Source organism: Coregonus lavaretus (genome assembly GCF_964263955.1).
Source record: "Coregonus lavaretus genome assembly, chromosome: 19".
Classification (NCBI taxonomy): domain Eukaryota; kingdom Metazoa; phylum Chordata; class Actinopteri; order Salmoniformes; family Salmonidae; genus Coregonus; species Coregonus lavaretus.
Genome location: NC_140006.1, coordinates 10,696,098 through 10,713,227, shown reverse-complemented (window position 1 = coordinate 10,713,227; position 17,130 = coordinate 10,696,098). Strand labels below are relative to the sequence as shown.

The 17,130-nt window shown below is 43.3% G+C and overlaps 2 protein-coding genes across 2 annotated transcripts; one reads left to right on the top strand and one right to left on the bottom strand.

The window, feature by feature from the left end:
* Positions 1-192: 192 nt before the first annotated feature.
* rnf126 (ring finger protein 126) lies at positions 193-4,886 on the bottom strand. Its single transcript, XM_084182874.1, has 9 exons — positions 4,728-4,886; positions 3,898-3,956; positions 3,694-3,754; positions 3,340-3,578; positions 3,122-3,190; positions 2,953-3,022; positions 2,748-2,841; positions 2,537-2,652; positions 193-2,411 (listed from the first exon to the last, which is right to left on the bottom strand). The coding sequence occupies exons 1-9, from the start codon at positions 4,800-4,802 to the stop codon at positions 2,259-2,261; spliced, it is 936 nt and encodes a 311-aa protein (XP_084039000.1). The 5' UTR covers positions 4,803-4,886; the 3' UTR covers positions 193-2,258.
* Positions 4,868-16,560, top strand: LOC311146378 (SURP and G-patch domain-containing protein 1-like). The gene is made up of 14 exons (XM_084182873.1): positions 4,868-4,961; positions 5,432-5,603; positions 5,735-5,844; positions 6,036-6,293; positions 6,510-6,633; positions 6,726-6,829; positions 13,111-13,234; positions 13,410-13,750; positions 14,063-14,169; positions 14,453-14,630; positions 15,061-15,167; positions 15,336-15,481; positions 15,655-15,784; positions 15,870-16,560. Exons 1-14 carry the CDS (start codon positions 4,943-4,945, stop codon positions 15,894-15,896), a joined length of 1,947 nt encoding a protein of 648 aa, XP_084038999.1. The 5' UTR covers positions 4,868-4,942; the 3' UTR covers positions 15,897-16,560.
* Positions 16,561-17,130: the final 570 nt, after the last annotated feature.

The window sequence follows — 17,130 nt, the reverse complement described above, 5'->3', positions numbered from 1 at the left end:
AATCCGTGAGAATTTACTACAAGGAAGGGAAGAAGGAAGGGTGCATTTCTAAAGTATTGGAACAAGGCACTCGATTCCAGACACCTCATATTTCACCAATCAAAAAACATTCTAGAATCTTCCAAAAGAAAACCCACTTTCTACTAATACTGTAATACTGTAGTAGTGCTATCATCAAAACTGCAGTATAGTCCGGTTTTGGTGTTTTATTATGCTTTTACTCCAACAAATCATTAACTTAGAATAGGTTAAAATGCATTGAATTGAAATTAATTGTATGGGATATTCAAGGAGGAAACATACAGTAGTGAGAATCTGTTTGCCATTTTAGAAAGATGTAGTAAGATAATCTTGTCAATTGATAGTAGCCTACAAGAAATTAGAGAATACCCAAACTTTTGAAAGATGCAGATCAATTGAGACTCTAATGTGAGAATCACAATATGAGCCTTAAAATGACTGTTCAGAGATGCAATACAATTTTCTCAGTAGTAGTTTCCCAAAATCCACATTCTTGAAACGAAACAAAATGTTGTGCAAAACAAAACACAAAATTACACATAAATAATCCTAAAATCAGATGCATACACTCAGTTCTCTCTGTAAGATATTCTTCAGTTGGCTGAACAGTGGTTGACCTGCTTGTTTATGTTCTTAATATGAATACCTCTATCTACACATAAATCTCTCTCCTTCTGCATGGAAGTCCGTACCACCACGGTTGAGTAAAAAAAAAAAAATCCCTTTTAAATATAAAATGTGTGTCCCCATCTTGTGGCAAGAAGACATGAATGTCTGGGTCAAATCGTAGTCCACTCTCAGTTCTTCTGTGGGTACTATTATACCCCAGCCTGTGCTCATCATCCTCTTACTCCAGTTTCATTTTAGTCTTCACTCCGTCCCTTAACAGAAGCATCGCAACAGGAACGGTGCAAGCGTCCACTCCAGTTCACACACTCATGGGAAGGAATGATTGTGTTCAAAGTTCACAATAAAGGGGTGGGGGGGGGTAAAATAAACGTATTGTGTTTATTGCAGGGGTTGTAACCGAAATTATTTTCCAAACGTTTCGTTCTGAACAGAACCATAATTTTTTTGTTCTGTTCCACTGTTCTGACCAGCAAAAACAGTTCTGAACCGGTTCGAACCCCAAAAAAAGTTCTGAACCGGTTCGAACCCAAAAAAGAACTGGTTTATATCGTTCCTTTCTGTTCCTTTTTAAACCTCTTTTTAAACCTCAACATTAAACTCCTAATCAGTGCGGATAGAGCAGCTTGCTGTGGAGCAGGTAAGCGATTTAATCTGTATAAGAAGGTCGTTAAGAGCAAATTGTATTTTGTCATAACAGCATGGTTTAATCATAATGAAAGACAAACACACACTGCGCTGCCAGTCACGGTGTAGGGCGCGAGATGCAACTGACATTTTGAGGGTGAGGAGAGAGCAAGGGAGGATGGAGGAAGTTTGCCTTGAAGCACTGGGCAACTTGTTATGACATGGATTATATGAATTAGGCCCACAGAATTATACCTACGGAGGAGCGGCTTCTATGGAGGAACTTTGGCTGTCTTTGAACTTCCGAGTTGGTTTAACATTGGACCAGAGCAAATGTTAGCTAGCTAGCTAACAAGCTTCTGTGTACAGAGCAGCACTATAATTAAAAACACGTCTTTCCTTTTTGTAGTTAATAAATCCAATGTGAAACCTGATAACTATAGTATCCTTCACTAGCAGTGAAAAAGACCCTTGTAACGTCATCAGTAGGCTACAGTAACCTATACTTCAGAGGGGAGGGGCAGATAGCATACACACACACGCACACCCACTGGCAAAGATTTCCATCTGGCAGGCAGACGTGAGGGCTTTGCATAGGCGCTTTGTTGCAATTTTTGTGGGACTGGGAAAAAATGCCAGGAACGTGAAAGGACGTTATTAACCGGTTCCCATGCTTTTAAAATAACGGTTTTGTTCCAGAACTGTATAGATCACTTTTGTTTTCGGTTTGGGTTCTGTTCCTCAAATAATTTCTTTATTTTCCAGTTTTTGGTTCTGTTCCCTGAACCGGTTTATTGTTTCACCTCCAGAGTAGAGTCATCTACCCAGCAGCTTCTCCCAGAGGGCCTAGCAGAGCACTGAGAGAGGCAGCCCTCCTGACTCTCCTGAGCCAGTGGTAGAGTGGGGGTGTAAGTCTGCCTGGGGTAGGGATGAGGTGTTGGTTGTTGCAGGAGGTGTTATCGAGGTTTGATGGTGATGGAGGTCTATGAGTTGTTGGCAGCGTTCTCGTTACTGGGGGAGTTGGAGGAGGATGAGGAGGAGGAGGAAGGGGAGAAGTTCATTCCTGATAGTCCCGGGGGGTCCGTAGCTGTGTTCTGTCCACTAAGGCTCTTTCTGCACACTGGACATGTGTCGTGCTGAAGGAGGTAGAGTAGGACACAGACACAAGAGGTTCAGTTTACAGCTCCTTCAATGAGAACACATGCATGCACACCACTACATTTAAATGAATGAAAACGTGGTGTAAACGCAGCACACAAACCTGTTCCAGCCATGGGACTATACAGTCATTGTGAAACAGGTGATTGCACGGAAGTTGCCTGACAGTCTCCCCTACACTGTAGTCTTCTTTGCACACGGGACATTCTAAACTGGAACCTGGAATTAAAGAGAACATATTTTGTGTTGAAGTCTTCCTTTAATATGATCTTTGACCTCTGGGGTTGCTTGATGAGTTGTTGTTGTTGACCCACCCACATGTTCCTCTGTGATCTGGATGGTGGGCAGGTTCTTTATCCTCTCTCTGTCAGCAGGAGGAGGGCCCGTGTTCTCAAACTGATTCAATAACTACAGGGGAGAGAGGGAAAGTTGTATTATTAGGTTGTGGAAATGTCACCAGAATTTGATGTCATTGCATGTAATTGAATCCCTTGTGAAATGTAGAGGATTTGGGTATACCTGGGTAATGATAGCATCAAGTCCATTGGCACCCCAAGCGTAGTCCATTGGATTTGAGTGTAGCATGCCCCTATCAAGAAAATTCCAAGAAATTACTCGAAACTCACAGCAACTAGTATGTTCACAGACACAACATAGAGTATGAGGGTATTTATATAATAACACAAACCATGGTCCCATCCCAATGTTCGGCATGGCTGTGGGTGCTATGATTCCATTCACTAGCTGCTGGATGATTCTGCAGAGGGACAATGAAAAACATCTTAGTCATTTCCTGAATTCCTTCCTCAAGGAAACGGAACAATTTCGCTACACAAGCAAGCATCATCCCTAAAGGGCAAGCAAACAATGATTCATTGGGCAAGAAAGCTGTAAAGTGTTCCATACCCCTCTAAAGTGGGTACTCCCTCGTGTCTCTGTCCCTGTCGCCGTGGGATGTGTCGTCCCCGCGGTTGCCGGGCACTGTACCGTTGCCGTGACGCCATCTCCCGTTCCCGCCGGTTCTCCGTCTCGCGGTTGTCTTCCGTCGGCATCCCCGCTCGGAGGTCGAAATTCTCGTCAAAGATCCCCAGAGCAAATTGTCCGTATCCGGGCGGAAATGTAAACATGTGCTGGTGGTCCATAATCTGAGGGAGGAGGACAAAGGGAGAAATATACTGTCACTTGCAGTCCAACCAAGGTGCATAAATTCATGAGGACCAAATGTTGAGTTGAGGAACATACCAGTTCTGTGTCACTAACCTCAAAAGTCGGACGGTTCTGATCGCTGGTGGAGGCAGTGGATGTGGACTCATTTTCAGTGCTGGAAAGGAACAAAATATCAGAAATGAGAGGTTCTCATCTTATCTTCAATTATGAACCAATGTGGACACAGACAGCACTGTCAATGGAAAATCGCTGCTGAAAGTGTTTCGAACTCTCATAGACAAGCAGATAATACTGTACCTTCTTTCCTCTGATAGCTCTTCAATGAAGCCAGATTCACACTGTGGACAGGTGAAGTCCTGCAGGAAGGCAGAGATCTAATTTATAAATAATCATAAATTCTCAACAGTCAGTCTCATACACTTTCCTTTTTTTATTTGATCTAAAGCAAAACAAAACAAAAACCATGCCTATGGAGGCTATGTATGTACCGGGGAATTAGGATTGTTTGCTAACTTCAACCAGATGTGGCTTGAATTCAAAATAAAAATTAAGTAAAATATAAGTTAGCTATTGACCTCACACTTTGACACGCTGTAGCGCCATTCACAGAGTTGATCATTTTAACAATCGCTGATGATCTATTCAATGATCCATTGCTAATGGAAGATATTTGATCTTTCTCGGATTCTAAAAGAGGCTACCTTTGGAGGGGCTAGGCGGGACCGATGTCAAGCTGTCAGAATCATGAACAGATCTCATATCACAACAGACAGACAGACAGACAGACAGACAGACACGCTGTAACTGGAAGATAATTTACGGGTTAGCTTTTTCATTTAGCTAATTTAGCTAGCGCCTTAACTAATCCAACAAGTCACAGAGGCATGCTCTCGAAACATCCTATCAGACAAACTACACGTTATTTTGGTATCTGGCTAGATTGTAAATTAAGCCAGCTGTCAAATGACAAAAACACACCTGTCAACGTGAACGTTCTAGCTACAACCTAAAGCGTTAGCTAGCTGTCATGCTGAAGCATGGGGCAATCGTGAATGAAATAACGTAAACCCCACTTAGCTGGCCATGGTTTTCTTTTCTAAACGATAAAACCTCTCTGGAATGCTTACCGGGAGACGAGGGTTGATCTCTGCTGAACATTGGTGACAGAAAAACCGACAGGGCCGTAAGGGAGCTTCAGCCATCTTCTGATTCTTTACCAGACAACCGAGACGGAACGTCTCTCGCTGTTTTCGGGTTCGATTTACAAGACGGACCGGAAGCGGAAACTAGCTTAGCAACAGCTAGCTCATAACAGCGAATAAAGATCTAGCTAGCTGCAACTATGGAGTCCGGAGATACAGGTAAAAGCTCGCAATATTATGCAATATTTGAAATGACAGACCTGTATATAGCTAGTAACATGTATTCAAAGATGGCTAAACTCTTGCTCCATCAAATCCGGTTCGTAAACAGGATTTGTTGTTGAGGCATCAAAACTCATCAAACACATTTGTTGCCACAATCAGCATCAACTGCATATGTGAGATTCATGACAGAATTGGTTGTAGTTTGGTAGCTATTTTAGCTATTTATTACTATAATAATACCTAAGTTGATGCCACCCGACCTAGTTAGCAAGCTAACCTGTTTTTACCAACCCAGGCCTACTTCTCAACTCTGTGACAACACATACATTTGTGACTTTACTAGTATACTCACAAAGAGCAATTACAAACGCGATCACCTCTTGTGACTAACATTATTGGTAACAGTACACACAGACAACTGTTCCAAACTCTTCCACTGACTGTCTGTGTTATTCCCACTGTAGGGAGAGGTGGCTGGAACAACAAGTTCCGGTCAACTCAGAAGAGCAGGATGAGTGTGAACGTTCTCCGTCAGGAGGAGCTGATCGCCCAGAAGAAGCGCGAGATTGAGGCTAAGATGGCAGAGCAAGCCAAGAACAAGAGCCTTCAGACTCCCAACAAGCCACTGCCACCAAGGTACAGTAGACCTGGGTTTCTGAAACACTACAAATAGGTCTACCTTTCTACTCAATCCCAGCTGCAAGTACTTGATTGGTCCACTTGACTGGTTGACTGCAGCCATTGATTTTGACTTCTTATCCCTACAGTTTACCCAGTTTACAGGGACCCTCTTCGAACAACAACAAGTATGTGAATGACGGAAGTTTCTTACAGCAGTTTATGAAGCTGCAGAAGGACAAACCCAGCGCTGACTCTGGTGAGATGGGTAGCTGTTTTGACTTAATTGGTTTCAATAGAAAATGTGTTAGGACTTTATTTTGATGGTACAGAAATGATTACATAAAATGATAACAGTAATAATTGATGAATTACTTGTTTCTTCTGGATTCATTAAACAATGAAGGAAACACTGCAGTGAGTGTTAACCCAATTGTGTACCCTCTCCAGGCTCCAGCAGTGACACCAAAGCCCCATCTTCATCCATCCCCAGTCCGTCCTCAGGAGTGTCTCAGCCCCAGAAGAAGAGCATTCTCATCGGCAAGCGTCCCGGTCTAGGCATCAGCAGCATGCTGAACCAGTTTAAGAACTACTCCCAGTCAAAGAAGACCCCGCTTCGCCCCCAAAGGCCTAGCATATTCAGCTCCCCAGATGATGATGATGATGATGAGGAGGAAGTTGATGATTTAAGTTTCCTAGAGATCAAAGGTAATCAATGATCTGGTTTTAGACATCAAAGGACTGCCAGTAGCCTGTGTGCAGGTCAGATGCTGTCCTAGGCTACATGTTGTTGTCATTTCACCCATGTCATTGACTGTGTATTCTAGTGGCAGAGTAGCTGCTTGCCTGAGAATAATGCTTTTCCTGAGTTCGCATAGCCTTCTACAGTAGAGTAAAGGTAAGGTACTCATAGCCCTCTTAAAGTTTCTCCCCCAGAGGACCGAGACACACAACTTATCCTGGACAAGTTGGCAGCCTTTGTGGCTGAGGGAGGGCCTGAGCTAGAGAGGAAGGCCAAGGAGAACTACAAGGACAACCCTGTTTTCTCGTGAGTCTGTATGGATGAACTAACAGTATGTTGAATGTAACGTGGTCTCTTTTTGTCCTGATATAAAGATCTGTTCCTTTTCCACCCTACAGATTCTTGTATGATAAGAACAGCCGGGACTATCTTTATTACCGAAAGAGAGTTGCTGAACTCCGAAAGGATAACCCAACACCTGAGACGCCGTCACGTTCTAATGGTAAGATTACCTATATCGGTTTCTCTCTCTCTCTCTCTTACTCTCACACATTCACACACGCTTGCTCTCGGCTCCAAAGACTACAGATGAAAAGAACACCATTCAATCTATCTTTATACATGTGGATGAGATACATTCGGAAAGTACTCAGACCCCTTGACGTATTCCACATTTTCTTACGTTACAGCCCTATTCTAAAATTGATGATACAAAAATTTAAATAAAATATCCATCTACACACAATACCCCATAATATTTTGCAAATGTATAAAAAAAATACCTTATTTACGTAATTATTCAGACCCTTTACTATAATACTCGAAATTGAGATCAGGTGCATCCTGTTTCCATTGATCATCCTTGAGATGTTTCTACCTGTCCACCTGTGGGAAATTCAATTGATTGGACATGATTTGGAAAGGCACACACCTCTCTATATAAGGTCCCACAGTTGACAGTGCATGTCAGAGCAAAAACCAAGCCATGAGGTCAAAGGAATTGTTTGTAGAGCTCAGAGACAGGATTGTGTCGAGGCACAGATCTGGGGGAGGGTCCCAACACATTTCTGCAGCATTGAAGGTCCCCAAGAACGCAGTGGCCTCTATCATTCTTAAATGGAAGAAGTTTCTTCCTAGAGCTGGCCTCCCGGCCAAACGGAGCAGTCGGGGGAGAAGGGCCTTGGTCAGGGAGGTGACCAAGAAGCCGATGGTTACTGTGATAGAGTTCCTCTGTGGAGATGGGAGAACCTTCCAGAAGGACAACCATCTCTGCAGCACTCCACCAATCAGGCCTTTATGGTAGAGTGGCCAGACGGAAGCCACTCCTCAGTAAAAGGCACGACAGCCCGCTTGGAGTTTTCCAAAATGTCACGTCTGGAGGAAACCTGTCAAAAGTTTGGACACACATACTCATTCAAGGGTTTTTCTTTATTTTTACTATTTTTTACATTGTAGAATAATAGTGAAGACATCAAAACTCTGAAATAACACATATGTAATCATGTAGTAACCAAAAAAGTGTTAAACAAATCAAAACATATTTTATATTCTTCAAATAGCCACCCTTTGCCTTGACGACAGCTTTGCACACTCTTGGCATTCTCTCAATCAGCTTCATGAGGTAATCACCTGGAATGCATTTCAATTAACAGGTGTGCCTTCTTAAGTTAATTTGTGGAATTTCTTTCCTTCTTAATGCATTTGAGCCAATCAGTTGTGTTGTGACGGGGTGGGGTGGGGTGGGGGGGTATACAGAAGATAGCCCTATTTAGTAAAATACCAAGTCCATATTATGGCAAGAACAGCTCAAATAAACAAAGAGAAACGACAGTCCATCATTACTTTAAGACATGAAGGTCAGTCAATACGAAACATTTCAAGAACTTTGAAAGTTTCTTCAAGTGCAGTCGCAAAAACCATCAAGCGCTATGATGAAACAGGGTTCTCATGAGGACCGCCACAGGAATGGAAGACCCAGATTTACCTCTGCTGCAGAGGACAAGTTCATTAGTTACCAGCCTCAGAAATTGCAGCCCAAATAAATGCTTCACAGAGTTCAAGTAACAGACACATCTCAACATCAACTGTTCAGAGGGGACTGTGTGAATCAGGCCTTCATGGTCGAATTGCTGCAAAGAAACCGCTACTAAAGGACACCAATAAGAAGAAGAGACCTGCTTGGGCCTAGAAACACGAGCAATGGACATTAGATCAGTGGAAATTTGTCCTTTGGTCTTTGTTTCCAACTGCCCTGTCTTTGTGAGACGCGGTGTGGGTGAACGGATGCTATCCGAATGTGTAGTTCCCACCGTAAATCATGGAGGAGGAAGTGTTATGGTGTGGGGGTGCTTTGCTGGTGACACTGTCTGTGGTTTATTTAGAATTCAAGGCACAGTTAACCAGCATGGCTACCACAGCATTTTGCAGCGATACGCCATCCCATCTGGTTTGGGCTTAGTGGGACTATCATTTGTTTTTCAACAGGACAATGACCCAACACACCTCCAGGCTGTGTAAGGGCTATTTTACCAAGAAGGAGAGTGATGGAGTGCTGCATCAGATGACCTGGCCTCCACAATCTCCCGACCTCAACCCAATTGAGATGGTTTGGGATGAGTCGGACAGCAGAGTGAAGGAAAAGCAGCCAACAAGTGCTCAGCATACGTGGGAACTCCTTCAAGACTATTGGAAAAGCATTCCAGATGAAGCTGGTTGAGAGTGTGCAAAGCTGTCATCAAGGCAAAGGGTGGCTATTTGAAGAATCTCAAATATAAAATATATTTTGATTTGTTTAACACTTTTTTGGTTACTACATGATTCCATATCTGTTATTTCATAGTTTAAGTCTTCACTATTATTCTACAATGTAGAAAAATAGTAAAAATAAAGAAAAACCCTTGAATGAGTAGGTGTGTCCAATCTTTTGACTGGTAGTATGTGTATGTATGTATGTATGTATGTATGTATGTATGTATGTATGTATGTATGTATGTATGTATGTATGTATGTATGTATGTATGTATGTATGTATGTATGTATGTATGTATGTATGTATGTATGTATGTATGTATGTATGTATGTATGTATGTATGTATGTATGTATGTATGTATGTATGTATGTATGTATGTATGTATGTATGTATGTATGTATGTATGTATGTATGTATGTATGTATGTATGTATGTATGTATGTATGTATGTATGTATGTATGTATGTATGTATGTATGTATGTATGTATGTATGTATGTATGTATGTATGTATGTATGTATGTATGTATGTATGTATGTATGTATGTATGTATGTATGTATGTATGTATGTATGTATGTATGTATGTATGTATGTATGTATGTATGTATGTATGTATGTATGTATGTATGTATGTATGTATGTATGTACGTACGTACAGTGGGGAGAACAAGTATTTGATACACTGCCGATTTTGCAGGTTTTCCTACTTACAAAGCATGTAGAGGTCTGTAATAGGTACACTTCAACTGTGAGAGACGGAATCTAAAACAAAAATCCAGAAAATCACATTGTATGATTTTTAAGTAATTAATTTGCATTTTATTGCATGACATAAGTATTTGATCACCTACCAACCAGTAAGAATTCCGGCTCTCACAGACCTGTTAATTTTTCTTTAAGAAGCGCTCCTGTTCTCCACTCATTACCTGTATTAAGTGCACCTGTTTGAACTCGTTACCTGTATAAAAGACACCTGTCCACACACTCAATCAAACAGACTCCAACCTCTCCACAATGGCCAAGACCAGAGAGCTGTGTAAGGACATCAGGGATAAAATTGTAGACCTGCACAAGGCTGGGATGGGCTACAGGACAATAGGCAAGCAGCTTGGTGAGAAGGCAACAACTGTTGGCGCAATTATTAGAAAATGGAAGAAGTTCAAGATGACGGTCAATCACCCTCGGTCTGGGGCACCATGCAAGATCTCACCTTGTTGGGCATCAATGATCATGAGGAAGGTGAGGGATCAGCCCAGAACTACACGGCAGGACCTGGTCAATGACCTGAAGAGAGCTGGGACCACAGTCTCAAAGAAAACCATTAGTAACACACTACGCCGTCATGGATAAAAATCCTGAAGCGCACGCAAGGTCCCCCTGCTCAAGCCAGCGCATGTCCAGGCCTGTCTGAAGTTTGCCAATGACCATCTGGATGATCCAGAGGAGGAATGGGAGAAGGCCATGTGGCCTGATGAGACAAAAATAGAGCTTTTTGGTCTAAACTCCACTCGCCGTGTTTGGAGGAAGAAGAAGGATGAGTACATCCCCAAGAACACCATCTCAACCGTGAAGCACGGAGGTGGAAACATCATTCTTTGGGGATGCTTTTCTGCAAAGGGGACAGGACGACTGCACCGTATTGAGGGGAGAATGGATGGGGCCATGTATCGCGAGATCTTGGCCAACAACCTCCTTCCCTCAGTAAGAGCATTGAAGATGGGTCGTGGCTGGGTCTTCCAGCATGACAACGACCCGAAACACACAGCCAGGGCAACTAAGGAGTGGCTCCATAAGAAGCATCTCAAGGTCCTGGAGTGGCCTAGCCAGTCTCCAGACCTGAATCCAATAGAAAATCTTTGGAGGGAGCTGAAAGTCCGTATTGCCCAGCGACAGCCCCGAAACCTGAAGGATCTGGAGAAGGTCTGTATGGAGGAGTGGGCCAAAATCCCTGCTGCAGTGTGTGCAAACCTGGTCAAGACCTACAGGAAACGTATGATCTCTGTAACTGCAAACGAAGGTTTCTGTACCAAATATTAAGTTCTGCTTTTCTGATGTATCAAATACTTATGTCATGCAATAAAATGCAAATTAATTACTTAAAAATCATACAATGTGATTCTCTGGATTTTTGTTTTAGATTCCGTCTCTCACAGTTGAAGTGTACCTATGATAAAAATTACAGACCTCTACATGCTTTGTAAGTAGGAAAACCTGCAAAATCAGCAGTGTATCAAATACTTGTTCTCCCCAGTGTGTGTGTGTGTGTGTGTGTGTGTGTGTGTGTGTGTGTGTGTGTATATATATATATATATATACTCAGCAAAAAAAGAAACGTCCCTTTTTCAGGACTCTGTCTTTCACAGATAATGAGTAAAAATCAAAATAAATTCACAGATTTTCATTGTAAAGGGTTTAAACACTGTTTCCCATGCTTGTTCAATGAACCATAAACAGTTCATGCACCTGTGGAACGGTCGTTAAGACACTAACAGCTTACAGACGGTAGGCAATTAAGGTCACAGTTATGAAAACTTAGGACACTAAAGATGCCTTTCTACTGACTCTGAAAAACACCAAAAGAAAGATGCCCAGGGTCCCTGTTCATCTGTGTGTACATGCCTTAGGCATGCTGCAAGGAGGCATGAGGACTGCAGATGTGGCCAGGGCAATAAATTGCAATGTCCATACTGTGAGACGCCTAAGACCGCTACAGGGAGACAGGACGGACAGCTGATCGTCTTCGCAGTGGCAGACCACTTGTAACCACTGTACACCTGCACAGGATCGGTACAGCCGAACATCACACCTGCAGGACAGGTACAGGATGGCAACAACAACTGCCCGAGTTACACCAGGAACACACAATCCCTCTATCAGTGCTCAGACTGTCCTCAATAGGCTGAGAGAGGCTGGACTGAGGTCTTGTAGGCCAGTTGTAAGGCAGGTCCTCACCAGACATCACCGGCAACAACGTTGCCTATGGGCACAAACCCACCGTCGCTGGACAAGACAGGACTGGCAAAAAGTGCTCTTCACTGACAAGTCGCGGTTTTGTCTCACCAGGGGTGATGGTCGGATTCGCGTTTATCGCCAAAGGAATGAGCGTTACACCGAGGCCTGTACTCTGGAGCAGGATCGATTTGGAGGTGGAGGGTCCGTCATGGTCTGGGGCGGTGTGTCACAGCATCATCGGACTGAGCGTGTTGTCATTGCAGGCAATCTCAACGCTGTGCGTTACAGGGAAGACATCCTCCTCCCTGATGTGGTAACCTTCCTACAGGCTCATCCTGACATGACCCTCCAGCATGACAATGCCACCACGCACAGAACGAGCAGTATGGCTGATTTCCTGCAAGACAGGAATGTCAGTGTTCTGCCATGGCCAGCGAAGAGCCCAGATCTCAATCCCATTGAGCACGTCTGGGACCTGTTGGATCGGAGGGTGAGGGCTAGGGCCATTCCACCCAGAAATGTCTGGGAACTTGCAGGTGCCTTGGTGGAAGAGTGGGGTAACATCTCACAGCAAGAACTGGCAAATCTGGTGCATTCCATGAGGAGGAGATGCACTGCAGTACTTTTTTTGCTGAGTTTATATGTGTGTGTGTATATATGTGTATAATATATATATATATATATATATATATATATATATATATATATATATATATATATATATATATATAGCTAGCCCACCTTGGAGTGTTTTAGTTAATGTTGAAAGTAACCATTGCACACAAACGATGAGGACCGAAGCTTCAAATGACAGATACACAATTATTTACTGAAAAGTCCTTCACGACAGACAGCATTTATAATGCCCACTGTTCATGGTGTTATTTATTCAAAAAAATGTAAGATTAGGCCTATATTTTAGTATCAAATCCATACAATCCACTTCCCCAATCACCACCATGTCCCCCTGCTCCCCCCTCTTCTTATCCCCTACTGGCTGTAGACTGGTGTGTGAGGGCCAGTTGAGTACGGTACGGTAGTAGTGTGAGTTGAGCCCCAGTACTGATAGGCTGCTTAAAGTCTCCCCCCCAGTGGACGAGGAGACCCAAAGGGTGGCCAAGAAGCTGGCCAGTTTTGTGGCCGACGGTGGCCCCGAGGTAGAAGCCATCGCCGCCCAGCACAACCAGGACAACCCTGCCTTCAGGTAAGTGACAGTCTCAAATATTGTAATGAGTGTTTAATGCATTGATCCAATTGTATTTTATTGATCCCAAAGAAGAAATTGATTTGTCATAGTATTGCTTACTTTATTAAAAACCTAACATGTAAAGTGGACAAAATACCATAAAAGATGGCTTATTTCTTCTTCCTCTTCTCAGTTTTCTTTATGACCTCCAAAGCCCCGGCCATCACTTCTACAAGGAGAAGGTGGAGGAGTACCGCCAGGCCAAAAATGACCAGAGCCCCCCAATCAAGCAGGAGCCTGGAGTGGGGCTCAAGAGGCCGGCTGCCCCTCCCCCGCCTCTTCACTACCCCTACCTGCTGGGCCAGGTAAAGCTCGAGCCGGGTCTGGAGATAAAAGAGGAAGCAGCAGGGCCCCCCATGGTTAAGAGGAAGAGGAAGAGCCGCTGGGGGTCAGAGGACGACAAGGTGGATCTGTCGCTGCCACCCATCTTCATCCCCAAGGAGGAAGAGCCAGAGGCCAGCCCGTGTCTTTCTGGTACACACACACCCATAATACACAGCCTCTCTTGTATAACACACACACACATAAAAATCTAATGTAATTGGTTTCGCGTACACCTATTATTGCGGATATAACGAAATGCCTATGTTCCTAGCTTCAACAGTGCAGTAATACCTAACAATACAAAACGATACATGCAAATCCAACAAATTAAGAAATATAGTAATATTAGAACAAGAGACCGTTGTTTTAGTATATCTTAGACTAAAAACAGTGTTTGTAAGGTATATCTATCCTGGCCATGTGTTGTGTCCATCCTTGCTGAGTGTGTGTGGTGTGTTTCAGTTCATGAACTGAGAGATCTGGGCTATAAGAAGGGAAAGCCTGTGGGCCTGGTCGGGGTAACAGAGCTCTCAGACGACCAGAAGAAACAGCTCAAAGAGCAACAGGAGGTACTGCTTGACCAACAGACAGACAGAGCACAATACACTATGGCAACAAATTGTACTTTCACTGTTTGAATTGTCGGGGACTGGGCAGTGTTAATCATTTTAGTATTTTGGGCGCGCCTTGGTTTGGTATGGGAGTGCCCAGCATACTTCAAACCTAGCCTCTAACAAGACCAGATGGGCTCAGTTGTGTCCTTTCTCAGCCACCTTGAAATCCGTCTCTGAAACCTTGACTGAGGTGTGTGTCCGGCCTGCACATGCATGTGTGTCTGTGTTCTCACCCCAGATGCAGGAGATGTTTGACATGATCATGAAGCATAAGCGTGCGATGGCGGAGATGCAGGTGATGTGGGAGAAGGCAGTGAGGGACCACTCCCATGAGTACGACAGTGACGAGGAGGTAGACCAGCAGGCTGGCACCTGGGAGCACCGCCTCCGTCACATGGAGATGGAGAAAACACGTGGTAAGATTCATGAAGACAATGGCCGTGTTCGAGATCATCAAAACCGTGATGTATCATGAGTAAATTCTGACTGAATGATCTATAAATAATATTGAGTGGTTATTTATGATACAAGGTTATTTGTAGATCAGTCAGTCTCGACTCGTCTTTAAAGTCGGCTGCAATGTCAAATGCGCCCAATGTGTTTATGTTAAAGTGAAAGGACTTTTTGAATGTGAGATTTGATTCTTGAAAATATCCGTTTATTACTGACATTTTTTTTGGTTTAATCAACGACTACTTTCAGAACATTCTGTGTCAACAACTCATTAATCAACTCTGAGATATACCTCATCATATTAACCTGGGCCTCGTTCAATCTGAATGTTCAAAACGTTGTGTCCTGCTGAACGCGCCCCTGACGTAAATGGCTGCTTGGCTCTTCCTCCAGAGTGGGCAGAGTCGCTGACTGACATGGGAAAGGGGAAGCACTTCATTGGTGACTTCCTACCTCCGGAGGAGCTGGAGAAGTTTATGGAGACCTTCAAGGCACTCAAGGTCAGTTCCAAATCTTCTCCCCAACTCTTCTCTTTGGCACTTAACCCTTTACCCCTTCGTTGTCTAGCCTCAGCCAAAAAGGAATGACCCGGAAACCACCATTTGGGAAACACATATTCTATTCACATGATCTCATGTTCTTGAATTGTGTTTTGGGTTGTTCTGCAGGAAGGCCATGACCCAGACTACTCGGAGTATAAGGATTTTAAGCTAACGGTGGAGAACCTCGGTTTCCAGATGCTCATGAAGATGGGCTGGAAGGAGGGCGATGGCCTCGGCTCTGACGGACAGGGCATCAAGGCCCCTGTCCACAGGTGGGGGGCTGTCAAATTCACAGACACATAGTATACACACTTGGACTCAGGGATAGTCACACGAAGACATGCAAACACTGGACATGAACACCCACTCTATTGGCTGATACAAGGTCTTCTACACAGCTTATACACACACACTTAACCAGCTGCTGTGGTTTGGTTTGCTCCAGGGGAATCACGGCTGTTGACGGGGCAGGGTTTGGTGTGGACCGGCCCGCTGAGCTCTCAGGACAGGACGATGAGTATGACGCTTTCAGAAAGAGGATGATGCTAGCCTATCGCTTCAGGCCTAACCCACTGGTAATTACTACATAAATGCAAACTGTTCTGTTCAGATGACCTGGCATTGGTAAGAGTTTTTGGTAACACGTTTCTTTTTTTTCAGAACAACCCAAGGAGACCATACTACTGATGAAGAGGCCTGAATTTGGTCGACTTTGTCGAATTTACTTTTTTAAACCACCAACAGTGGCATGATGGCCCAGTTATGCCTTTCTCTTTGTTGTGGGAACAAACTGTAGGACACTAGTCTAGTAATCTAGTAATCTCCTCTAGATTGTGTGGAATTTTATAGTCGTTGATAAATTGTTTAGGTTGGAGAATAAGGAGGACGGATTTGTCGGATCTAATTGAAGTTGTCTAAGACTCAGTTGATGTGAATCTGACTCAACTGCAGAATCAAAGTATCATATTTGATCAATCGGATGGCTAGGGTATCATTGTGATGGCTTATGATCTGATCCTAGTCACGATTCAAAACGCAGAACAACCTATAAACACTGCCTGTCCTCTCTGTATTGTGACGTCTGTCTTTTTGCTTGGATTTTAATTTCTTCACATGTTCAAGATGTTACTTGGCAATGACAGTAACCAAAATACATAATTTGACTGATAATAAATGGCTTTGTAGTTCTTTCTGTGCATGGTTTTGCTATGGTTGTTTGATCACCCTTCTTCAAAGATTTGAACACAGTGTTAACACATCGTAAATGTGTTATTTACATCGTAAATTCAAGCAACGAATGTAAAATGTTTCACTGTGAAAAATAAAAATATTAAATAGTCTTGAATGTATAGTAGTGGAGTATGCTTGTAGCTGATCAGTGCCCTCTGTTGTTGACTTGTGGAAACCAATTTTACGCTGAACAAAAATATAATCGCAACATGTAAAGTGTTGGTCCCATTTTTCATGAGCTGATATAAAAAAAATCCCAGAAATCTTCCAATCTTATTTCTCTCAAGTTTACTGCACAAATGTGTTAACATCCCTGTTAGTGAGCATTTCTCCTATGCCAAGATTAATCCATCCACCTGACAGGTGTGGCATATCAAGAAGCTGATTAAACAGCATGATCATTATAATAATATGCCATTTAGCAGACGCTTTTATCCAAAGCTACTTACAGTCATGCGTGCATACATTATTTAATTTTTTTTGTGTATGGGTGGTCCCGGGGATCGAACCCACTACCTTGGCGTTACAAGCGCCATGCTCTACCAGCTGAGCTACAGAGGACCACACCATTACACAGGTGCACCTTGTGCTGGGGACAATAAAAGGCCACTTTTAAAATGTGCTGTTTTGTCACTACACAACGCCACATATGTCTCATGTTTTGAGGGAGCGTGCAATTGGCATGCTGACT